Genomic DNA, 26,170 nt, shown 5'->3' with positions numbered 1-26,170 from the left:
TGTGTTACAGATTTCGAGAACTAGTTTATTGGAGATTCAAAATGGGAGAGCGATTAGAAGGATTTGTGGCACAAGTTATCTTAGATTTAGGGTTATTTAAGTTGATTTGTTATTATGGACATTTATTATGATTGGTGGACTTTTGTTATTTTAAGAACTAGGTTTCTGCATGTTGGTAAATGATTATTCCGCTGCGTATTTAGACTTGTGAGTCATTATGTCTTGAGTTAGTCAATGGAATAAGATTGCATTTATTCTATTAAATTATTCTAGAATTTCATAATTGAGGTGTTTGGTTTAGATGCCTTGCATGCTCGTGGGGAGAGTTTCCTACGGGTGTGCGGCGGTTGGCGCGACCCCCGGCTCGCGATCTCGGGACGGGGGCGTAACATATACCCTGCGGAGTGGGCCAGAATACCACACTTATACTCTGTGGTGGGGCCAGAATTGTCAATGCATAACCCCTAATTGGCAGGGTCCAGAACATAGTCAGGCTGAGAGTTCTAAATCTGATGCACATCAAAATTCTTTTTGTAACATATTAGATATATCATAATCCGATCTAAATATGCATATACGATACAAGAACAGTAAATATAGCAATAGTCCGAAAAATATAATTTCAATTCACATATCTATTTGTCATTCAAATCATCATCTCGTAAAAATTCAATAATCACATATAAATTCATTAACAATCTATTCGATGCAAAAATAATATTATATAAATGAAGAGTCTAGAGAAGGCAGTTCATTACTTACTTGAACGCGATCCACAATAAATCCAATTAATCTCACAAATTCCTTGCAGAACCTAATATCCAAAAATCATATTTTTCTTTTAAAATTCATCATAATATATATATAAAACTTAAATCTTAGCATCCCAGGGCTGACCCTGCAGAAGTGCCTAGCACCCCGGGTTGGGGTTCGGATTCGGGTTCATACCCGTAAACCACCCTCTCCATTTATTTATTTTTTTTTCTTTTTTTTCTTTATTTTTTTTCTTTTTCTTTCTTTTCTTTTCTTTTCTTTTTCTTTTCTTTTCTTTCCCTTCCCTTCCCTTTTCTTTCTTTTCTTTTCTCTTCTTCTCTTCTTCTCTAGAATCTTCTCCCGACTTCTTTCTTCCTCCCTTCCCTTTCTTTCTTCTTTCTTTTTCTTTCTCCTCCTCCTCTTCTCCCAACTTCTTCTCCCGACTTCTTCTCCTTCCCTTCCCTTTTCTTTCTTCTTCTTTCTTCTCCCGCGAAGGGAGGTTGGCGAGCTCGGAAGAGGCCAAGTCGAGGCCGGCGCCGCCCGTGACGGCCGGCCCTCTCCTTCTTCCCGCGGAGGAGGCATGCGGACAGGAGAAGAAGAAGAGCCCGCGATGGTCGGCCTTCTCCTTCTTCCCTCTCTTCTTCTTTCTTTCTTTCTTTTTTTCAAATTGTTTAACAAAGAGATGAAGCTAGGAACCTTACCTCAGCCCCGGCGAAGATCCGGCGGCTTTCTTCTTCTCCGGCGGCAAAGGAAGTAGCGGAAGACCACCCGAACCGAAGAGGAGCGGGCTTCAGCGGCTCTCTCCCTCTCTCTCGGCTGGTAGCCCAAGGAAGAAGAACCCAAACCAGGAGGGGGGGTCTGGCGGCTCTTCTCGGTTGGCCTCACAAGAGGAGGAAGACGCCCTAGAAAAACTAGGGAATCCTTCTTCTACGGGATGGCTCTCTTCATCCCGTGCCCTCACGTGCGATGCACGTGAGGCCGAATCTGGTGGCTGGGCCGGTCAAGTGGACCGGGCCCAGTTCCAGGTTCTTACATCCTCTCCCCCTTAGAAGAAATTTCGTCCATGAAATTTTCATACATGTAGTTCAAAAGTAGAGAATACTTCTTCCAAATCATGAAATAACACTCATCAAATCAAAGTCATCTTGTCTGACCAACGTCAAATAATTCCATTCACCACACTTCCTCTGCACACACTGATTTAAACCTCAACATACTCGTGTCAAGTCTAGAATTTTTTTTTTTAGAATTACTTACTTATTGGTACATTCATTATTATCTTAATCCGCGTGAACACTTTCGAAATTTAAAAGTTCATATTCTTCTTTTGACAATTAATCAAAAAAAAAAATTGTTGCGTAACTATTTTATCTTTTCTAGCAACATAATGAGTTGTCTAACAAAGAGCAGTGGACATGGCTAGACAATAATTAGAAATAAATATTGGGACTAGATTAATACCTGTCGTCAACACCTCAGAAGCCTGTGCATCTTGCTGTGTAAGTGCAAATACTTTTCCTTGAGTCTTTGGCCCCTGGCTTCCTTCCATTGCCTGAGTAGGTCTATTCTCGTTTCTTTGTGGGCAGTTTGCAATTTTATGACCTATCTTGCCACATCTAAAACAGGCACCGGTGTTCCAATGGCAATCCTTGTCAGCATGAGCCTTACCACATCTAGAACATTTATTGATATTCATTTGCTTAGGGTTGTCACTCGTTGATTTCTTGTTTGAACTCTCGGTGTTTTCATTGCTCTGCCCCTGAAATTCATTTGACCTGTTCCTCTTCTTTTGATTTCTTTCCAAGCCAACCGTTCATCATTTACTTCCCTTTCAATTATTAAAGCTTTATTTACCATAGCTGCATAGGTAGTCAATTCATAAGGTACCACCTGTTTTCTAATTTCAGTCTTTAGTCCCATCTCAAATTTATGCACTCGATCTAGCTCATCCTCGACTAACTTTGGAACAAATTTGGCTAGCTCGGTAAATTTAGCTTCATATTCTGCAACGGTCATATTCCTTTGCTTTAGATGAATAAACTCCTGCTCTTTCTGCGTCCTTACACTCCGAGGAAAATACTTATCATAAAATGCTTCTCGAAATCTTTTTCAAGTGAGTGGCTCCCTATCTTGCTCATATTTATGTTCCAACATCCGCCACCAGTTGAATGCCTCACCTTGCAACATGTATGATGCATAAAGAATCTTTTCGTTGTCCCGGCATCTCTGAACGGCGAACGCTTTCTCCATCTCTGTAAGCCAATTGTCAGCTTCCAAAGGCTCCGTAGTCCTCTTGAAGGCTGGAGGAGCCAGCTTCTTGAACTCAGCTATATTACTATGCTGCTCGCACTGCTCTTCTCGTCCTGCATGGTGCAACGATGTTTGTTGTTGTTGAACCTGTTGCTGTTGCACCTGTTGTTGCATCTGGATCATACCAACTAAAGTCTGCATAACCTGGCCTAAGCCCGGTTCTTGTTGTCTTGTTTGAGTATTACTAGCAGGATTGACGACTCTCTCCTGCTGAGGGGTGTTACCAACTTGTTGGGGTGTGCTGTTATTTTGCGGGTTTGGTGCCTTATCAGTAGCTCCGCGAGCAGTCTTTCTCATCCGACGTGGAGGCATCCTGACCTATATCTATCAGATAGCAGCATGCCAATAATAAGCTTACCAATTAATTACAAGTATATAGGATGGTTGTTACAATCGTCATAAACTAACATCCCAATATCCCTAGTGTCTACCCACCTACACTCATGTCATGTCAGATTTTCTTATCTTAGAATTTATCCATTCATGCTCTGATACTACTTAAGTTGTCACGCCCTCGGCCCGAGATTCGCGAGCCGGGGGTCTGCACCAACCGCCGCACACCAATAGGAAACTCTTCCCACGAGCATGCAAGGCATCTTAACCAAATCTCAAAAATGTAACTAAAATAATTCAGCTGAAATAAATGCAATCTTATTCCATTGACTGACATAAATTATAAAGTCTCACAGTTCTAAATACGCAGCGGAACAATAAATTACTAGCATGTAAAACTTGGTTCTTTAAATGACAAAACCTTACAATGTCTAACAATAATTTAAGATAAAATATCAATGTAAATAAATTCTAGTCTAAGATAACTTGTGCTTCAGTTCTTCTAGTCGCTCTCCCATTTTAAAATCCCGATAGGTTAGTTCTCGAAATCTGTAAAACAACAAGAAATTATATAATGAGCTAGACAGCCCAGTAAGAAATAAACACCTTAACTAGTCAATTCATATAATAACATAAAACATAAATACAAATTACGATGAATCAACATAATAACATAATCAATTCCTTTTTCAAACCCAAATTCATTGAATTCCGTATCTTTCAACTATCCATATACATAATCATGAATCTGTTTCAAAATAAATCACATTCATCTCAACAGCCTTTAACTACGACCACACTTATACCCTGTGGCTAGGCCAGAAACAGAACCGCACTTATACCCTGCGGAGTGGGCCAGAATACCGCACTATATCCTGCGGAGTGGGCCAGAATACCACACTTATACCCTATGGTGGGGCCAAAATTGTCAATGCATAACCCCTAATTGGCAGGGTCCAGAACATAGTCAGGCTGAGAGTTCTAAATCTGATGCACATCAAAATTCTTTTTTAAATATATTAGATATATCATATTCCGATCTAAATATGCATATACGATACAAGAACAGTAAATATAGCAATAGTCCGAAAAATATAATTTCAATTCACATATCTATTTTTCATTCAAATCATCATCTCGTAAAAATTCATAAATCACATATAAATTCATTAACAATCTATTCGATGCAAAAATAATATTATATAAATGAAGAGTCTAGAGAAGGCAGTTCATTACTTACTTGAACACGATCCACAATAAATCCAATTAATCTCACAAATTCCTCGCAGAACCTAATATCCAAAAATCATATTTTTCTTTTAAAATTCATCATAATATATATAAAACTTAAATCTTAGCATCCCAGGGCCGACCCTGTAGAAGTGTCTAGCACCCCGGGTTGGGGTTCGGATTCGGGTTCATACCTGTAAACCATCCTCTCCCTTTATTTATTTATTTTTTCTTTTTTTTCTTTATTTCTTTTCTTTTTCTTTCTTTTCCTTTCTTTTTCTTTTCTTTTCTTTTCTTTCCTTCCCTTCCCTTCCCTTCCCTTCCCTTTTCTTTCTTTTCTTTTCTCTTCTTCTCTTCTTCTCTAGAATCTTCTCCCGACTTCTTTCTTCCTCCCTTCCCTTTCTTTCTTCTTTCTTTTTCTTTCTCCTCCTCTTCTCCCGACTTCTTCTCCTTCCCTTCCCTTTTCTTTCTTCTTCTTTCTTCTCCCGCGAAGGGAGGTCGGCGAGCTCGGGAGAGGCCAAGTCGAGGCCGGCGACGCCTGTGACATTCGGCCCTCTCCTTCTTCCCGCGGAGGAGGCATGCGGACGGGAGAAGAAGAAGAGCCCACGACGGTTGGCCTTCTCCTTCTTCCCCTCTTCTTTCTTTCTTTCTTTCTTTCTTTTTTTTCAAATGGTTTAACAAAGAGATGAAGCTAGGAACCTTACCTCAGCCTCGGCGAAGATCCGGCGGCTTTCTTCTTCTCCGGCGGCAAAGGAAGTAGCGGAAGACCACCCGAACCGAAGAGGAGCGGGCTTCAGCGGCTCTCTCCCTCTCTCCTGGCTGGTAGCCCAAGGAAGAAGAACCCAAACTAGGAGGGGGGGTTTGGCGGCTCTTCTCGGTTGGCCTCACAAGAGGAGGAAGACGCCCTAGAAAAACTAGGGAATCCTTCTTCTACGGGATGGCTCCCTTCATCCCGTGCCCTCACGTGCGATGCACGTGAGGCCGAATCTGGTGGCTAGGCCGGTCAAGTGGACCGGGTCCAGTTCCAGGTTCTCACAATAGGTCTGCCATTTTCGCCATACAGGCTGCCGGTCCCGATGTAGATCTTTCATGTCCGAAGAACATCTATGATGAGCTTCTTGACAGTAATAAGGAGTTAGAGAAATGGATTGCCTCCTACAAGAGCAAGTGGCCCACATATGAACTGACTGTGATGTGTGATGGTTGAACCGATCCTACCAGGCGGAGCATCAACAACTTTCTAATATACTGTGATATGAAGACGTTCTTCCACAAGTAGGTTGATGCTTCTGATCAGATGCATGTCGTCTCATACATCCTCAAACTGATGGAGGAGGTGATTGATAAGGTTGGAGAGGAGAATGCCGTGTAGGTCATCACTGATAATGGGCCGTAATATAATGCCGCTGGAAAGATCTTGATGGAGCGGCACATTGTATCGACTTCATGTTGATGGACATTGCGAAGATTCGTAGGATGCATCAAATAGTGGAGACAGCCCAAACCATCATCAGGTATATTTATAACCATACCTCGGTTCTTTCACTGATGTGAAGGTATGCAGGGAGATAGATCTTGAAATTAGGCGTCACACTGTTTGCTACCAACTACGTTGCACTTGATAGCCTTCTTGAGAAAAAGGCAGCCTTACGTTAGATGTTTGTCAGTTCTGAGTGGCAGAAAAGTAGATATGCGAGGGCCGACATTGAATAGAGCAGTGTCGAGGACTTTGTGATGAGACAGACATTCTGCCAGCAGGCGACTGCAATAATGAAGGCTATCAGACCATTGTATGAAGTGCTTCAGGCCGTGGATAGCGAGAGGTAACCCCAGATGGACTTTTTGTATCACATGATGGAAAGGGCAAAGACTTATAATATTGAGACAGATCCGACGCATGCCCAAGAGTATATCGACATTATTGAACGACGGTGGGACTATCAGATGGATAGGGACTTGCATCTAGCAGGTAAGCAAGAATATTGAAAACTAGATTGCTCCTGTACTTATATTATTTTACTAAAATCATAGCGAACTCTATGCGCAACATACTATCTAAACCCTCGATTCAAATACAGTGTACTTAGAATCAATATGGATGATGAATTTTTAGCTGCTCTCCGTAAAGTGATTTACAAGATGGAGCCAGTATCTTCTATTACTAATGTAGTACAAAATGCTTCTTTTTTACAGACTAAAATATTTTGAGAGGACAGCGACAGCTTTGGAGTCTCGGTAGCTATTGTAAATAAAAAAAGTATGAATCCATGTATGTTACACATCAAAAGGACATTTATCTAGCATTAGATGGTTACTAATATGGTACTATCTTATATGCATTTTTTTTAATATTTTTGTAGTTGAATGGTGGATTCATTTTGGACTGTTCGCGAAAAATTTAGCTGCTAGCTATCCAAATCCTCTTCCAGATGATCTCCTCAAGTGGCTATAAGCATAACTAGTCCACCTTCGACTTCATCCACAGTAAGCAGAAAAACCGTTTGATACAAAAGCGCCTCAATGATCTTGTATATGTTCACTACAATCTGAGATTGTGGCTAAAGTGCATTTAGGAGGAAGTGGAGCTCAAGTATACAGATCCGATCTATTGTGCTTTCGTTGTTGATGAGGATGATCTTATAATTGGATGGTTTGTGGACTAGCAACAGGAGTTGGAGCTTGATGTGCAAAGATCGCTTCTACGACCGACCAGTTTTGTAACCAGCGAAGCTAGGGTTGATACAGGACAATGGGCTGAGCGCTATATTCTACGCATTCTCCATTTGATCAGCCACAGCTACATGGTAGCCAGTCACCACATGACTTCTTGTTCGAGACATTCTCTCAGAGATATGATCGAGAATTGCTTAGACGAGGCCACTACGTTACTTTGCCGACTCGGTCAGGAGCGCGACATACATCCTTCCAATATACCTAGGCCGAGACGGGCACGAAGGATAAGAAGACAGTGGCCTAGCCTACCAAAAAAGCAAAATAAAAGGCACCTGCAGCCCCAATGGAGAGTGTTTGAAAATGAGTCAGTACACTCAGATTCAATGACCAGAACCAGTAGCGATGACAGCTCTGGTGGTCATAGATCTGCCGGCCAGGAAGAGAGTGGACAGGAGACCACTGTTTGTGAGGCAGTCATAGGATGGTTTTTGATTCATCGGTGAGTCTCTGTTTACACATGCTACACAAGATAGGAACCACGGTGCACGATTTGGTAGAGCCCACGAGGATACAATTGTATATAGGAGACGGGCTCCTCGAGGTCATTCAGGAGAACACGATGCAGCTGTAGATGACCTCGCACGTGCAGTAGGATGCATAGATGTATCAGGTTTCGAGTTGTATACTGAATCCTATTATCCGTAGCAATATGCAGCCTATGACTCATATGAATATGAAAATGGATATGGTACGTCTTAGACATTTTCCAGTGGCTACTATCCTACGTAGCTCGGAGCATCTTACTGGTCGAATTTTGCTGCCGGCATATTCGGATAGGCTACTCCATAGCCGTATTATCAGCTAGAGGACACTTCTTAGAGCTAGAGCTTCAACGAGAGATCTGAGAGTACTTATAACCCGGTGTGCATTCCTTATAGAATGAACGTACAAGACTACGCTGCCACTTGATTAGAGGGGTGGGTTGATGTGCCTCTTGACTATGCTGATGATCCGGATATTTATGAGAGGCATCGCCACTCAATTCGATTTCAGATATCGGTATGTATATTGGACTTTAAATGTATGTAATTAATTGTATTATTTTTTAATTTTTACGTCACTACTTGATTTGAGGATATTTTATGTTGTTCATTGTAGCAGGCAACATCTTACTAATCATTTTATGATTTGCATCATTTTAAAGCAATAAAATGCATAATTTAGGTTAAATCGGGATCATAGAAACATCAAAAAAGCATAAAAAAAATCCAAAAAAAATCAAATTAGTCTTAAAATCATTGAAAAAGTTTTAAAAAGTTATTATCAATTAAATATTCTTGAAAATTCAAAAAAAAATTGGGCGTTCTAGTTCGTGAACCGACATGCCCTATCCGTACCGGTTCGGTACGCTACCAAACTGGTACCGAATTGTGCCGGGTGCCGACCGGTATGGCTCCTGGTACCGGTTCGGTGGATTTTGGTTTGTACCCTTATTTATTAAAAGCATCAAAGATATCCTTATTAAGGTTTTTGATCTCTTTACACTTTTGATTTTTGATGGACTAGTATGGCAGTGTTATATTTAGGTTTACATGCTGAACTTCCCCGAGGTTACTAGTTTCTTTCAATGAAAGTATGACTGCTGATCTTATACCAGTCTCGTGGTTGTGAAAATGTGTAGGTGATGCATGTCAGGACTGCAAATTAACAGAGAGCCTGTAGATTTGATGTTACAAATTAATTTTCTTTCTTTTTCCTTTTAATTATTAGTGTTATTTGTTTGAGTCCACTGTGAGATTGGAGGATCTTGGGCCTAAATTAAAGGAGTGATGAAGTGACGATATGGCATTACTTAAAATAATAGCGTTATCAGCTTTACATTGGTCTTGCGAACTGTGAAAGTTGGCTTGCCCAAAAGGCTGTGCAGAAAGGAGAGAGATGGCTGTCTTCCCTCTCCCTCAGGCTTCCAAATTTAGTTCCAGGTTTCTTTGTTTAAATGAGCCTTTGAATCATGTCAATCTTTTTAGAATATTGGGAACTCAAGAGAGCTTCATCGTCTTCTCCAATGGACATCTGGTTCCCTTTTTGTCTTCTCTTCTCTATTACTATTCGTCGTCTTCTTCTATCCATTACTTGTTGTTTAGTCATTGTTATTGCTGAAATTTTCATCAAAATCTGCTGTTATCCATGTTGGAGTGTTTTTTACGTATATCAACATGATAGGCCATAGTTTTATTACTCATAGGCCATAGATTGATTACTCTATCAATTTTGAATGCTATTTCTGTCTTTTTTCCATGAAATTTCTGAAATTCTCCATGTTGGAATTTAATGACACCAAATAATGTGCTCCTTTTTATTGCAATTATGAATGGGACTTTAGGAAACTTAAGTCTAAGGATCAGATACTTCGGAGGCCTTTGTTGCTTGCTGAAATTTCTGGACAGTTCCTGGAATTTTGTATGAAGTCAAAGTATTACTCATACAGGCTGTTGGTTCCCCTTAGAGCAGAGCAACTGATTCTTTGGTTTTTCCCTGATTTTGAACTGCTTTTGTTGTTCTTCCATTTTTTTGATATTTATTCCTTCCAAACTCATGTATATTTTTTGGCACTTAGAAGCAAGAGAATTGTAGCACCATGGGTATTGATAGATCACAGTTTGATGAACATAAATAATAGCTCACAAATTTTAGAGCTGTGCAGATATACCGAAGGAACTTCTTATGAGGCAAGTAGGTTTTTCAACAGCGTTGAAGTTGATCCTGCTGGAATGGGAGATTCTGCAGTGAAAACATGGCAATTAGAGAAGCCTGTAGTTGAAGAATATATGCTTCCAAAGCAATAATGTAAGATCACTTTATTGATGATCGACAGCTGGAGCAAAAAACACAGGATACGGCAATAAATGAGCCATTGGGGGAGTAACCAGAGGATATAGCTGTTGATGAAAAGACCAACAAAGATCCAACACTTCGAGGATCCCTTCATTGTTGATTCTTCTGTTTCATTGTTGTATGTCATCCATATCATCCAATAGATGATTGGAAGTCTCAATATTGTTTATAGACATGCTTCAAAACCACCATCAGATGGTTTAAATGCTAGGATGACTTTTGTTGGTCTGCATCATCAAGTTCTGTAGATCCAACTGAGGAATAGAACATGTAACACTACCAATTATATTGCAAGGACAAGATTTGTAAAGAGGAAGCAATTGATGCATTTGAGGACTGTTAATCAACAGATTGCCTTTATATTTCCTTATATCCATTAATTTTGTTTATTTTTCCTTTATTGGTTCTTGATTTGCAGTTTTCATAGGTCTTGGTCTTCCTTTGATTCTATCACAGCCACTGAGATTGAAGAAACTATGAAACCCAAATTAAAGGATTGATTGGGTAATGACATGGCATCTCTTAAAACAACAGCCAGATAAATTTGATATGCAAATTTGTAGTTTGATTTGTAATTAGTTATCATTTTTTTTTGCGCAACATTTAAGTACTTACATTTAAAGGTTATAGTTGTAATGTCTCGCCAATACATCTGTATTGTATTTTTGTACAGAGTATTATTGTATATCTCCTATTTTGAATGTCTCACTTACTCTCACCTGTCCATAGTCATTAAAATTATCAGGTTTATGTTATTTGATCTGACACCTTCTACATGGTTGCTTAGCTTATTGCTTGTGCCTCCACTAATAGCATGAATCTCCCTTCTTTGTATGGAAAACGGGAAATGATTGTTGGTTGTGGTTTCTTGAGTTTACTTTTGTTTTTTTTCCAAATCTTCACAACTTCTGGAGCTAGACTAAAATATTTTTGTAACCTCACTAACTTTTATAGACCATATGAACCTCAGGCCAAATATTTTATGAAATTATGTGTGGATAATGAACTTAGTACTTGGGGTAAATCTAATAGTTTTCCACTCTGTATTAAGAAGATGTCTTTGAATAGGATAATTGTGAGAATTTTCATCAACTAAATAGCCAACCTGAAATATTAAGCTCTTCACATTTTTATATATGTGTATTTTCTTGCATATTTTTTGGTTATGAATTAACCTTTTTAGGCATTACCTTCTGCACTCAATATTGAATAATATTAGCAAATTGTCATCATTATTCCTAGGAATGCATTAGGTTCCATCTCCAACTATTGATCCATTTTTTTTGGATATTTGTAGGCAAAAGAAGATGGGGATAAGCCAGGGCTGGAGGCTATGTTGCAAAAAGTCTTGCAAGTATATGCCTCCAAAATTCTTCGAAAACGTAGTTATGCATACAAAGGTGAAGATATTTAGTTTGTTTTGTTCTGTTTGTTAATTCTAGATTATTTTCTTTTCCTATTCACCTCACTATATATGGGATGATCCCAAGGTCCGCCGTACCGGTACCGGTCCGGTACGTACCGGCCGGTATCGCGAGCCAAAAACCACAGCGCCTCGTGCTGTGGCTGGTTCGCACAAGAAAACCGGTTCCGGTACCGGTCCAGGACCGGACCGGTACGTACCGGCCCGTACCGGCCGGTACGGGCCGGTACGGCATTCCATGGATGATCCCCTTATTTTTTCTATAATATCATAATGGTAGTTACTCCAATGATACGTATGAAAACCACCAAAAAGTTCAAATGCATGGCTAGATAATGTTGTATGAAAAATTTAGAGTAGAGAGTAAGTTGCTGTTAGTGCATTGATTTTGTGCGCTAGCTTGATTGACATTGCTGGCATTGTAATAAAACAAGGTTCGCCGGACCGACCGTACCGACGTACCGGTGAGCACCGGTACCGGTTGGAACCGGTACCGAACCGGAGACGTTCTCGCGCGCGGACGTGAAAAAAAACAAACAAAAAAAAAAAAACAACGCATCCGCGCGTGTCCGCGGATGCGTTAAGTGCCACAAAAATGCCACTTTGTGGCACTAAATGGCCCACGCGGGCTGGCAGCCCGCGTGGGGCTGCCCGCGTGGGCACGCTGCCCCACGTTGCCCCACACGGACGCGCGCGGACGCGTTAAATGCCACAGAGTAGCATTAAAAATGCCACTCTGTGGCATTAAGTGGCCCACGTGGTCTATGCCCCGCGCGCGGGGCGCGCTGCCCCGCGTGCGGGTGCGCGGGGAACAAGTAATTGGGCCGGTGCGAACCGGCCCGGTTGGCACTGGTACAAGTACGGAACCAATCGGGTCGGAACCGTTTTTATACGCTGTACCGTACCGGTGCACGTCTGCACCGGTTCGGTACAGGCTGAACCGACCAGTTTCAGTCGGTTCAGCATACCTTGAATAAACATGTCATGTCAAGCTTTAAATTGGACCTTTTGCATGCTAGAATTAATTGTTAGAATTCCTTCATCTTTGAAAAGTGGAAATTGATGAAGAAAAAAGGAAGATTGGATGAGGCCAGCAGGAGATAGAAAATTCTTTAAGCACCCTCGTTCGATTCCACATGCTCCAGTGTTTGAGGTCATTTCTTTCCGACAATCAAACCTTATTGCTTCCTCTTGCATGGTAGTTTTCTTCTGTATATAGAGAGAATAATTCTTAGAGAGAGTGTGCATTAGTCTAAGACTTACTTTTTTGATTGTTGGTTTGATTGAAGGTTCCCATGTTGCCTGGTACCAAGCATACTGCATCAACCTGATAAGGTATGATAAGGGGTGTGGAACTATACCAGCATATGGTACAGTTTTGTCGTGCCTCCAGCAGTTTACCATGTTTGTATGAGGGTGTTCTGCACCATTGCTCATACTAGTAGCTATTGGTACAGGTTCCAGTGTCAAGACTGAAAACCTTGCTCTAATCATCACTTCCTTAGTGTCATAGATAGCCTATTCTAACCTCATTGGGACTTTCCCAATCATAAACTTCAAGTCATTTGAGTACCTAGTCCTTGGGATAAAACATGTAGATTAGATCTTGATGGAATAGAATACATGCGGCTCCATATGATATCTGATAGTTCCCTCCACTACACGATATCCCTTATAGTCCATGGATGATTGTATAACCAGATTTTGTTTTTTCTAGGTAGAGGTCTATAGGAAATTCTGGGCTATAGAATAGGAGGTAGCCCTCCCCTAGTAGCCCTAATTCTCCAACCTTTGATGAAGGCAAGACATAATATCATCTCTACTCTATATTACAATTACCAAGAGATTTTATCAGTAATCTTGCTGGCACCTTCATTTAACTAGATTTTATTCATTTGGTTGTAAATATTTTCACAGGAAGCAACATTGATAAAAAATGTTGTCAACTAGAGTTACCGATAAATTTGGGCTAATTTAATATCAAGAATATTTACTAAGATAATTTAGACACCAAATTTCAACTTTATATTTGCTAAAACCAAGGTTCGCCGTTTCGGTACCGGATCCCATACCAGTGCCACACTAGCACAGTGTCGGTATATAGTACGGATTTTTTTTGGCGTACCAAGTGTTGATATTCCACCTATACCGGGTACCGGTACCGAATCGGTATGGTATGGCACGCCTCGTACCGCCCGATTCGGGCCAGTACGCCGTACCTTGGATAAAACTTTGAATCTTATCATTATATCTACAATTAACTTATAAATTTCTTCTAGGTATTACCATTTGAGAATTACCTTAGATGTGTAATCTGCTACGTTGGCATATAAAGTGACCAAAAGATGTTCTGTAAGATAAGACTCATTTCAAAAGGCCGCTTGGCCTCATAAAAATACCAAATTAAACTCATGAATTGAGGTCATTGTTACCAGAACAAAAGTTGGAAAGAAGCATGAAATGGGTAAATCCATTACTAAAGGTCATCACCAATTCATGTTGCAGTTGTACTATATTTTTTGGGTCATCATAATTTACATATGCAGCAATACAAGGATAAACGAGAAGTCTTGTACAAATGTACAGTTTATCAAGGTATATACACATCAAAAACTCTTCTTAAACTCATGGTAGATAAGATAAAAAGATCTTGCCAAAGAGGAAGACTCCATGACATACTACACATGCCAGCAAGCTGGAGAGTGAAGAAAACATGGAGTGATGAAGCACTGTAAGGAGATAATGATGTCCAATGAACTCGCAATTAATCTCCACATGCTTGGTAAAATTATAGAACAACGAACTGCAAACTCTCAATACCGAATAATACATGCAAGGAGAAATATCAACAATTAGCTCCAATGCTCCATATTATTATATAGATGCTACAGCCAAACTATCAGAAAAGAGGCATTAGCTAGTTTGATGCTTGCTCAACACTTATGGAAGAGAGAACACTTTCTTTTTGGTCTTCTAAGAGATGGGAGGAACTTGCAAGGAAAATATGGTAGGTATTCATGGAATGCAAGATAAAATCAAGTTATAGCATTCTTGAATGGTGAAAAGATGAATGAGAGTGATTGTGGTGGTGACTCAAAATAGCATCATGATTATAAACATATATAAGTAGTTTGTGTGGTGGTAACCGGTAAACATGGTCTAAACTTTGAACTATCGCAACCTGAAATACAAACTTATTCAAATCTTGAGCTATGACCATCATAGATCAAATGGGTGCAAATATAGCAATAATATTAAACATTTCTTAAACAAATGAAATGATCATATGGAGCATAACTAAGTTGTATAAACATTACTACATATTATCATCACCTTCAAGGTCAAAAACAAACAATGCATGCTAATTTGCTGTATAGTTGCTGCCAAGGTATGCCATATCATCCTAAACTAGGTGATACAGGGTGTACCATACCGTACTGGTATCGAATGGGTATGCGGTATGGGAGCCGTATTGACACTCGGTACACCGAATTAGCCCCTATCTCGGGCGTACCAATACAACAATAGGGTGACACCAGTATGTGGCCCAGTACCAAGACGACATACCTCGATTAATGTTGTCCTAATCAAGGTCTGGCGAACCGGGCAATATCAAACGGACCCGGTGTGAAATTGGGTCGGTTCGCCATTTAAATTCACTTCCGGTTCTTATGGGCTGGAATCACAAAGGGACCGGCCAGAACGGTCCTTTTTGGGCCGGAATCGGCCGGTTTGATTTCAACTCAGTGCGAACCGGTCGGTTCGCAAACCGGGTTGACTGTGAGCATTGTGGCATTATTGCCATAGTGCACTGTGGCATGATTGTGGCCACAATCCACCTGATGCCTTTAAAAGGCACTGAAGGCGTTGAAAAGGCTCGAGAAGGCCTTTCCAACGAAATTTGACATAGGCTCCGCCGCTTTTCCTTTTAAAAAACCAACAAACAATACCGATTCAGGCTATCAGAAGGAAGAGCAAAGGCTAAATAAGGTGTATTTCCTCTTTCCTATCTTCTTTTTTCTTGGAGGGTTTGAAAAAATAGCTTAAAAATTACAAAATAAGAGATCATGCCAATTTTTTTGATTTGGAATTAAATTTTTTATGTGTTGTAGATCTATGAACGATGTACATGCTGACTTAAAAATTTTTAATTTTTGGATTATATATAATTTTTAAAAATTAAAAATATATATTTGGATTATAAAAAGATAATTTTTTAAAAATAAATAAAAAAATGTAAAAATAGAAACATATTTAGGGGCATGCAAGCTACTCTCTATAAAAATTTGGTGTCCATTCATTTAAGTTTTGATATAATCATGGGCATAGTAATTTAGGCCTAAATTTGAAAAAAAATGAGAAATAAGTAACATTTTCTGCATGCCTGAGGGCCTAGAAAAATATATGTAGCATCCATTATTGGATTCTACATGGATCTGAGCTGAAATTAATTTTTTAAATATTAATATTTAAAAATTAATTTTAAATATAAAAAATAATTTAAAATATATAATTAATACTAAAAATTATAAAAAAATAGTAGTATGTATTACATAATTCAGAAGTAATTTTTGATTTCAAAACCATATTTTTCTAAATTTATGATATATAAATATTTCTTTAAAATTAAAAATTATAAAAAAATATATAAATAAATAAATAATATGAAAAATTAGGGTTATGTATTAGATAAATCAGATATATTTTTTGAGATAAAAAAGTTATGGTCGTCATATTAATATTTTGTTGATTTTAAATAATTGATAAACTGGCGTATTTGATAAATTTGCAGGAATGAAGCTATCAAGAAAAAAGGACTCAGAGCGTGTGATATTGGCTGGGAGCTTGGGCAAATGCTCTCGGGTCGGCATCATTGGCAGTGCAACTAGTGCAACACAGTGTTCAAAAGAGGAGCGGCAATCAGGTTTAAACAACACTTAACTGGTGGTTACTCCAACGTATCTATGTGCCGAAAATACCCACAGGAGGTTCGGTAGCTGATGAAGAAGTATTTCGTTGATTTCAAAGCAGCAAAAAAGAGGGTTGCCAAAAAGACGGTAGAGATGGACCACCGAGCGGTAGAGCCACCTTTCTATTATTCAAGAGAGTTAGAAGAGATGTCTGCTCTAGATAATGAGGCACAAATCTAGGTTGCCATGCAGACGAGCTGGATGATTAGTGATAGCTGGATGAGGTGGCCAGGCATAGGGCTTGATTTGGGTCTTCGTACGAGTCGGACTCCAGTTCTGCGAGCAGCATGGCATATCCAGAGTTCAGGAGGAGCTCTCCAGTCAGGAAGGTCGTCAGCAAAGGCAGTGGCCAGATTGCATCTATGCTAAAGTCTTTTGGTAGCAAAAAAAAGTCATCTAGAGAGATTCTACCAAGAGCAGCAATCGATGATTTAGATCCAAAGGCCTTTTCTAGCAGAGATTCGATGCAGCAGAGGGTTGACTCAATGCTGAAGAAGGATAAGAAGAAGGATATGTGACGAGCTATTGGATTCTGATTTTAATGTGGCAGACAATACGTAATATAGGTCTGCCATTTTCGCCATACAGGCTGCCAGTCCCGGTGTAGATCCTCCATGCCTGAAGGACATCTACGATGAGCTTATTGACAGTAATAAGGAGCTAGAGAAATGGATTGCCTCCTAAAGAGCAAGTGGCCTACATATGAACTGACTGTGATGTGTGATGGTTGAACCGGTCCTACCAGGCGGAGCATCAACAATTTTTGACATACTGTGACACGAAGACGTTCTTCCACAAGTCGGTTGATGCTTCTAATCAAGTGCACGATGCCGCATACATCCTCAAACTTATGAAGAAGGTGATTGATGAGGTAGGAGAGGAGAATATCATCCAAGTCATCAATAATAATGGGCTACAATATAGGGCTGCCAGAGAGATCTTGATGGAGAGGCGGCTATATATTTTCTGGACCCCATATGTGGCACATTGTATTGATCTCATGTTGATGGACATTGTGAAGATTCGTGGGGTGAAATAGACAGTGGAGACAGCCCAAACCATGACTAGGTATATTATGACTATATCTGGGTCCTTTCAATGATGAGGAGGTATGCAGGGAAAGAAATTTTGAGATTAGGAGTCACACGATTTGCTACCAACTACGTTGTACTTGTTAATCTTTTTGAAAAGAAAGCAGCCCTACATCAGATATTTGTTAGTCCCAGGTGGCAGAAAAGTAGATATGCCCAGTATGGCACTGAAGAGAGCAGCGTTGAAGACTTGGATGAGGCAGAATTCTGGCAGCGGGCCACTGCAATAGTGAAGGCTATCAGACCATTGTATGAAGTGCTTAGGGCCGTGGATAGCAAGAAATACCCACAAATAGTCTTCCTGTATCACATGATGGAGAGGACAAAGGCTCAAATCATTGAGGCAGATCCAGCCCATGCCTAGAAGTACACAGCATCATTGAGTGGCGGTGGGACTACCAAATGGGTAGGAACTTGCATCTAACAGGTAAGCAAGAACATTGCAAATTAGACTACTCCTGTATTTGTATAATTTTACTAAGACGGTCTCCTCTATGTGTAACATACTACCGAACCCTCGGTTCCAGTACAACATAACTGCAATTGGTATGGATGACAAACTTCTGGCCGTTCTGCATAATGTCATTTACAAGATGGAGCATGTTTCAGTAACTTAACTTAAGTAACATGTGTAAGTTAACTGGTATTTTCTATTATTAACATAGTACAACATGGTTCTTTTTCACAGACCAAATTATTTAGAGAGGGCAATGACAGCTTTGGGCAATGACAGCTTTGGACAGCGAGCAGCTGTCGTAAGTAAGAAAAGTATGAATCCAGATATGTTATACATCAGGAGAATATTTACCTGGCATTAGATGATTACTAATATGGTACTATCTTATATTTATTTTTTTTCAATATTTTTGTAGTTGAATGATGGATTCATTTTGGATTGTCTGCGAAAAATCTTAAGCGAGTAGCTATCCGGATTCTCTCCAAGACGATCTCTTCGAGTGGCTGTGAGCGCAACTGGTCTACCTTCGCCCTCATCCACAGCAAACAGAGGAACCATTTGACACAGAAGTGCCTCAATGACCTTGTATATGTTTACTACAATCTGAGATTGAGGCTAAAGGGCATTCAGAAGGAAGTAGAGCTCAAGTATACAGATTCGAACTATAGTGCTTTTGTTGATGATGAGGATGATCCTATGATCGAATGGCTTATGGGCTAACAGTAGGAGCAGGAGCCGAAGCTTGATGAGCCAGAAACGCCTCCACAACCGGCCAGCTTCGTAGCCAGCGAGGCTAGAGTCGAAGGTAGGGCAATAGGCTGAGCGCATTATTCCATGCATTTCTACAGCTGATCAGCCATAGCCATAAGAGAGCCAGTCACTACATGACTCTTTATCTGAGACATGCTCTTAGTGATATGATCAAGAGATGTTTAGATAAGGCCACTATGCTATCCGATCGACTCGATCAGGAGGACGACATAGCCAGGCAGAAAGGGGGCACGAAGGATAAGAGGACAACTGCCCAGCACACAAAAAAAAATAAAAGGCACTTGCACCCCAAATGAGAGTGTTGAGGAGTTCTGGAGTAGTAGTGATGACAGTTTTGGTGGTCATGGATCTATTGGCAATGGAGGGAGTGAAAGACAACAGACACTATTTATGAGATAGCCGTAGGGTAGTATTCGATACACCGATGAGTTCTAGTTGACGCATGCTAAACAGAATAGGGACTATAGTGTACGATCTGGTAGAGCCCGCGAGGATACGGTTACATATAGAAGACGGGCTCATCGAGGTCATTGAGGAGGACACGATGCAGCTGCAGATAACCTCACATATAGAGTAGAATCCATAGACGTATCAGGTTTCGAATCGTATACTGAATCCTATTATTCACAGCCACAAGCAGCCTATGACCTATATAGATACGGATATGGATTTGGTGCGTCTGAGACATCTTCCGGTGGTTACTACCCTACGCAGTTAGAAGCATCTCACGGGTCGAATTTTGCTGCCAGCATATTCGGATGGTTCGCTCCACAGTCGTATTATCAGTCAGAGGACACCTCTTACAGCCAGAGCTTCAGCGAAAGATCCGAGTGTGCTTATAATCTGGCCCGCGTTTCTTATGGAATGAACGTATAAGACTGCAACGCCGCTTGGTTAGAGAGGTGGGTTGATGTGCCTCCTGACTATACTTATGATCTGGATATCTATGAGAGTCATCGCTACTTGATCCGATTTTAGATATCAATATATATGTTGTACATTAAATGTATATAAGTGATTGTATTATTTTATGTTATTCACGTCACTACTTAAATTGAGAATATTTTATGTCGTTTCTTATAGCATGCAACATCTTACTAATCATTTTATGGTTTGTATAATTTTAAAACAATAAAATGCATCGTTGGTTAAATCGGGATCTTAAGAACATCAAAAAATATCAAAAAATATCAAGAAAACACCAAAAAAACATCAAATTATACTTAAAATCATTGAAAAACTTCAAAAAGAGTGATTACTAATTAAATATTTTTGAAAAGTAAAAAAAATTAGGCGTGCCGATACAGTACCAGCATGCCCTAGCCGTATTAGTTTCGGTTCTGTATCGAACCGGTACCGAACCGTACCGATCGCCGACCGATCGCCGATCGGTACAAGTTTCGGTACCAGTCCTAATGGTGACTAGATCCCACAATGCATCTTCATAACTGATTCTTTATCAATTCCTCTTTACTTTACAATTCAGTCCGACTTTCATCCTTTGCTTTGATAGGTTTAGTAATAATTGAGAGTGAGCAACCCAGCTCAATAAACAACTTCCCCATAGTCTAAGGAATTTATGTTTTAACTGAATAAATAGTATGTAGTATATATCTTATGAATAAGATTTAGAGAAATGTTCAAGCAAAGGTTCCATAAGACTATATTAAGCAAATTATTGAAATTAAAACTTTAGAACTTAACTTAACTAAGCCTTAATTCCAAACTAGTTAGGGTTGGCTACATGAATCCTTTTCTTTATTCTACTCGATTTAGGGCCATACTTTTTGAAAGATGTTGATATATCAACTCCTTCTTTACTACTATATCTAAGGTTCGCCATCTGGGTACTGGACCTTATATCGGTGCCACACTAGCACAGTGTCGGTACGGTATGATATGAAATTTTTTTGGCATACCGAGTATCGGTATGCCACTTGTACCGGGTACCAGTACCAAACTTGTATGATACGGAATGCCCCATACTGCCCGGTTCAGGCCGATACGGCATACCTTGACTACATCATATATAATTTTCGGTCTCCCTTAACCCTCTTCATTCCTTCTACATATATCAAATCACTCCTTGATGCTGGTGCATCCTTCGATCTACGTTGTACATGTCCAAACCATCTAAGTCATATGAAAAGAGCAAAAAATTTTGGGAGAATATCTTAGCTAATTAACATAAATCATATTTTCTTATTAGAAAATTCATAGTTTGTTCTTTCTACCCTCCAGGACACAAATTCTCCTTGCTATTGTAGATGAGGCTGATAAAATTCTCACTTGGTAAATCGGTTGAGGCCACACAAATCCTTAATAGTAATTTTATTGCCCAGGTAAGGCCAGATAATCCTCAATGTGCCCATTTACCACTGTGTTAAGGGTCCATTTAAATCTTCATCCATAATTTGAATGCAGCCGCATATACCATGGGTCCGAAGAAATTTTCATCAATAATAGAAAATGAGGCCGAAGATGCCACCTGGCTAGAGGTCAGCATAGATATCTTTCATGTATGATACTAGTTTTTAGTTTTGAAAGGATTGCAAATGAATACAAAATGGAATACTTATCAGAAAACTCCAAATGGAAGCAATTGTATCTAAGAGATTCTCACAAAAATATATTCTGAAGTTGATATAGACACACATACATATATAAACACGCACACATACATACATACCCACAAATATATGTATAGATGTGTTAAAAATAGTTATGGGAAACTTATTTGATTTCAACATTTATGCATAGACACCAAAGAATAATTCAGGTTAACAGGGTGTCAAATTTCCCCAGGACAATAAGTCAAGATCTTTGTAACTAATTATAAATTTTAAAATGTAGAGTAACTTTAGAATACAAAATGAATTATCGGGTCAAAATTCCAAAGAAAGCCCTAAATGTTGAGGACTAAGTACTATTTTAGCCTATCAAAATAAACTTAATTCAGAAATTTAAAATACAAATTTTCTCGCAACATGCATAGGCAAAAAAGAACTTGGGTTCTAGGGTTTCAAAGGACCTTTCGGAACTTGCTGAGTTTTAGGGTTTCAGAGGGGTACTTTGGATTAAGAATTGTAATAAGAGTTACAAAGAATATACTCTAACTTGAAATTCAATAGGTGATATATTAATTCGCATAGAGGAAACCCTAGAATGTGAAATTTGGCTTGAGATGGAAGACATCTAAGCTTGAAAAGAACTTTAAGGCTCAGGAGACCACTTAAATTCTCATGGAAAAGTTACTTATAAAATAATGCTAAAAGAATGTCCAAGTTCCTCTTCTTCTTCCTCTTTGTCCACCTTCCTTTTCTTCCTCTTCCTTGTCTGGTCCTACTTGCCTGTATTTATAGGTTGGTAGGCTGGCTAAGCAAGTGGGGCCGACCATGTGAATTGACCTACTTAGGTTGGTTGCCTAATTAAGTCAGTTCCTTAAGTAAGTAGATTAGTTGGTGTAAAGGGGTCAAATAGTGGGCATAAAGGGGTCAACATATTCCATGTAAATAAAGAAGTATCTCTTATTGGAGTTAATAAAAATTCTTAAAAAAAATCAAATGACTTTAGATTAAAAAGTTGGTTTCTTATTTTTAGTTCAAATTCCAGATTTTCATCATCGGGTCAAAATTTCAACTTTCAAATATGAAGCTGTTTAAATCTTAAAATCTCATAAATATCATTATACCCAAACCTCGACGAAACCCAAAAGTCCAGCTAGAATAGTCTTGTAAACTAGTCTTTAAAGCACACAATCTATTTTAGTATTTTTCAACACTTAGAATACTGATAGAAGGTTTATCTTTCAATCTTCCATGCATCTAGACATGCTTGTCTAAGTACATTATGGCTATTATATGAAGCTTCATGCGAAACTCGAAACAGAATCCATGCTTTTCTATTTTGCTTAGAATCAATTCAAAACAATCAATTCAAATTGGAATATGTTCAATTTATGGAGCTAGATTTATTATATATGGGCTGTTCATGTTTTCACCTTTCTTATCATTTTTTTCATTTCATTAATGTTGGGAAGCATTTTTTTTCTAGATTAAATTAGATATTTCAAGCATTTGATGGGTAAAATGCATTATGAATTTGTATTTTAAAAATATTTAAAAGGATATTTGAGTCATTTTCTACCTACTAATATCGCATTGCCATCAAACATTAAATGATATATTAAACTGTCAACATGATTTACTTTTCGTACATTGTACATTTTTAGAATATAACATTTTGTTTAATCCAGTGCAAAAAACACAAAAGGGACATTTCAAATATAGTAGGGTAGACAATATAATTAAAATACCTAATTCTTTTCTTAAATTATTTTGCTTTTCTTTATTTTTTTATTTTTGTACTTATAATTGATGTCTTCTAGGTTTCTTTAGAATTTTTATCTGAAGTTGCAAAAACTGCAATTGAAACCACTGAAATTGTCGAAAAACAAATTCATCTTTTATGCGCAAATCACAATCAAAACTGAGATTTTGATCCTTGTAGGCAAACGTGACCATATATACTCATGACAAAGTAATTTTCAAAGATGGATGGACTAACCAAACTCCTAGAAAGCTAATGGTAGTTGATAGGATTTGAAAAAGCTTTACCATCTCATGTTTCTTTAAACAAAGCTTAGCGACTGGTAAAAATGGTTTTGGCATCAAGCCAGTGGGCTCTTCATAACACATCAGCAATGTACTTTTACAAAAGAAAGATGTAGGCAACTGAACAATAGGCAACCTCAAGATCCTAACACAGTAAAGGGCAGTGGATTCTTATGCCAAATCAGTGATACAGGTGGACCTTGATTAACTTTATTTTATTGGGCAAATGGAAAATTTTAATCATGTTAAGTGTACATATTTTAGAAGTTGTGCAAACCAACATGGTATGATTGTTAAATTTACCTAACATAAAATTTGTTGTTAAAACCTTTCGTAATTTCTCTAACTAGCATGAGGAGCATATTGAGTGTGCCAGCAAAATATAAACCTAAAGAAAATCACCGTGTCACATACATCTTTATGTCTAGGTTGTAAAAGGGGCAGTTATGACTTGTGGAAGCGACACTGATCAGCTGAAAGCTGGCCTTCATGGTAAATGGAGGAATGATCTTACAATTTGCACTATGCTTTTGAGTAAAAGCCAAGAGACACCATTAGAAATGCTTGATCATTCTGTTGGAGTGAGTCTTTTACACAGTAAAGTCACTTTACTATAGAGGATCTTGTTGAACTGGGACTCTTCATGTCTGCAAGTACAGAAGAGCCATAATAGTTGAGTACACCATCGTCTGTATTTCGAACTCTTAAACAAATACAGAATAGCCATATTGATGGGGATACAACTTATTATAGTAGCTTTTAATGGAAAAGGATCACTGCAGTGAAGCACTAATGACCGTATGAGTTGGTCATGGTGGTAGTCAGGAAAGTCAGAACAATGCTAATGCTGATAATACCACAGCAGGTAGGGTAGGAACATAGAGGAAGAGCCAAGTAGGTAGGTCCATCTTTCTGAGAACCGCTGATTTGGAACAACGTGTGGCACCATTGTGGATGCATTAACACACTAATACTCGGCCTAGAGTTTGAGCAATGGAAGATCGGGCAAGAGATGAATGGTCTAAATAAGGGTATCAGGATAAGGGGAAAGCATGAGCTCAAGGTGAAACAGAATTCAACCAAAGAATAAAGAGGTCACAGAAGGTGAGATGATTGTAGAAACTGCTAGAGGATATGGAAGAGAGGAAGCTCAAATAAAGGAAGGTGCTTAAAAATGTTATTTCATAGTCATCTAAATGTATATAAATAGGATGATGTCACCATGTCATTTTGCTTAACATTATTGGCTAAACAGACACACAAGTAAGGAGCCATAAGCTAGTTTTCTCATAGGATTGAAGAATGATAGTTGAACAAGCAAAATACCTAATTCTTTTCTTAAATTATTTTGCTTTTCTTTATTTTTTTATTTTTGTACTTATAATTGATGTCTTCTAGGTTTCTTTAGAATTTTTATCTGAAGTTGCAAAAACTGCAATTGAAACCACTGAAATTGTCGAAAAACAAATTCATCTTTTATGCGCAAATCACAATCAAAGCTGAGATTTTGATCCTTGTAGGCAAACGTGACCATTTATACTCATGACAAAGTAATTTTCAAAGATGGATGGACTAACCAAACTCCTAGAAAGCTAATGGTAGTTGATAGGATTTGAAAAAGCTTTACCATCTCATGTTTCTTTAAACAAAGCTTAGCGACTGGTAAAAATGGTTTTGGCATCAAGCCAGTGGGCTCTTCATAACACATCAGCAATGTACTTTTACAAAAGAAAGATGTAGGCAACTGAACAATAGGCAACCTCAAGATCCTAACACAGTAAAGGGCAGTGGATTCTTATGCCAAATCAGTGATACAGGTGGACCTTGATTAACTTTATTTTATTGGGCAAATGGAAAATTTTAATCATGTTAAGTGTACATATTTTAGAAGTTGTGCAAACCAACATGGTATGATTGTTAAATTTACCTAACATAAAATTTGTTGTTAAAACCTTTCGTAATTTCTCTAACTAGCATGAGGAGCATATTGAGTGTGCCAGCAAAATATAAACCTAAAGAAAATCACCGTGTCACATACATCTTTATGTCTAGGTTGTAAAAGGGGCAGTTATGACTTGTGGAAGCGACACTGATCAGCTGAAAGCTGGCCTTCATGGTAAATGGAGGAATGATCTTACAATTTGCACTATGCTTTTGAGTAAAAGCCAAGAGACACCATTAGAAATGCTTGATCATTCTGTTGGAGTGAGTCTTTTACACAGTAAAGTCACTTTACTAGAGAGGATCTTGTTGAACTGGGACTCTTCATGTCTGCAAGTACAGAAGAGCCATAATAGTTGAGTACACCATCGTCTGTATTTCGAACTCTTAAACAAATACAGAATAGCCATATTGATGGAGATACAACTTATTATAGTAGCTTTTAATGGAAAAGGATCACTGCAGTGAAGCACTAATGACCGTATGAGTTGGTCATGGTGGTAGTCAGGAAAGTCAGAACAATGCTAATGCTGATAATACCACAGCAGGTAGGGTAGGAACATAGAGGAAAAGCCAAGTAGGTAGGTCCATCTTTCTGAGAACCTCTGATTTGGAACAACGTGTGGCACCATTGTGGATGCATTAACACACTAATACTCGGCCTAGAGTTTGAGCAATGGAAGATCGGGCAAGAGATGAATGGTCTAAAT

General features: G+C 38.8%; 1 protein-coding gene across 6 annotated transcripts in view; it reads left to right on the top strand.

Annotated features, from left to right (window-relative positions):
* LOC113461511 overlaps window positions 1-26,170 on the top strand; it is a 67,438-nt gene that overhangs the window by 34,216 nt on the left and 7,052 nt on the right. For 4 of the 6 annotated variants that reach the window (XM_039120053.1, XM_039120055.1, XM_039120051.1 and 1 more), the window contains one exon: window positions 11,492-11,594. In XM_039120053.1, the coding sequence (XP_038975981.1) occupies window positions 11,492-11,594 (103 nt within the window). Of the gene's footprint in view, window positions 1-9,993; window positions 10,565-11,491; window positions 11,595-26,170 lie in introns of those variants that run through there. The other 2 variants (XM_039120054.1, XM_039120057.1) reach the window with 2 other exon arrangements.

The sequence above is a fragment of the Phoenix dactylifera genome, unplaced genomic scaffold (genome assembly GCF_009389715.1).
Source record: "Phoenix dactylifera cultivar Barhee BC4 unplaced genomic scaffold, palm_55x_up_171113_PBpolish2nd_filt_p 000696F, whole genome shotgun sequence".
In the NCBI taxonomy this organism is placed as follows: domain Eukaryota; kingdom Viridiplantae; phylum Streptophyta; class Magnoliopsida; order Arecales; family Arecaceae; genus Phoenix; species Phoenix dactylifera.
The sequence above is the reverse complement of the archived record's forward strand: the minus strand, read 5'-3'. Positions and strand labels throughout refer to the sequence as shown.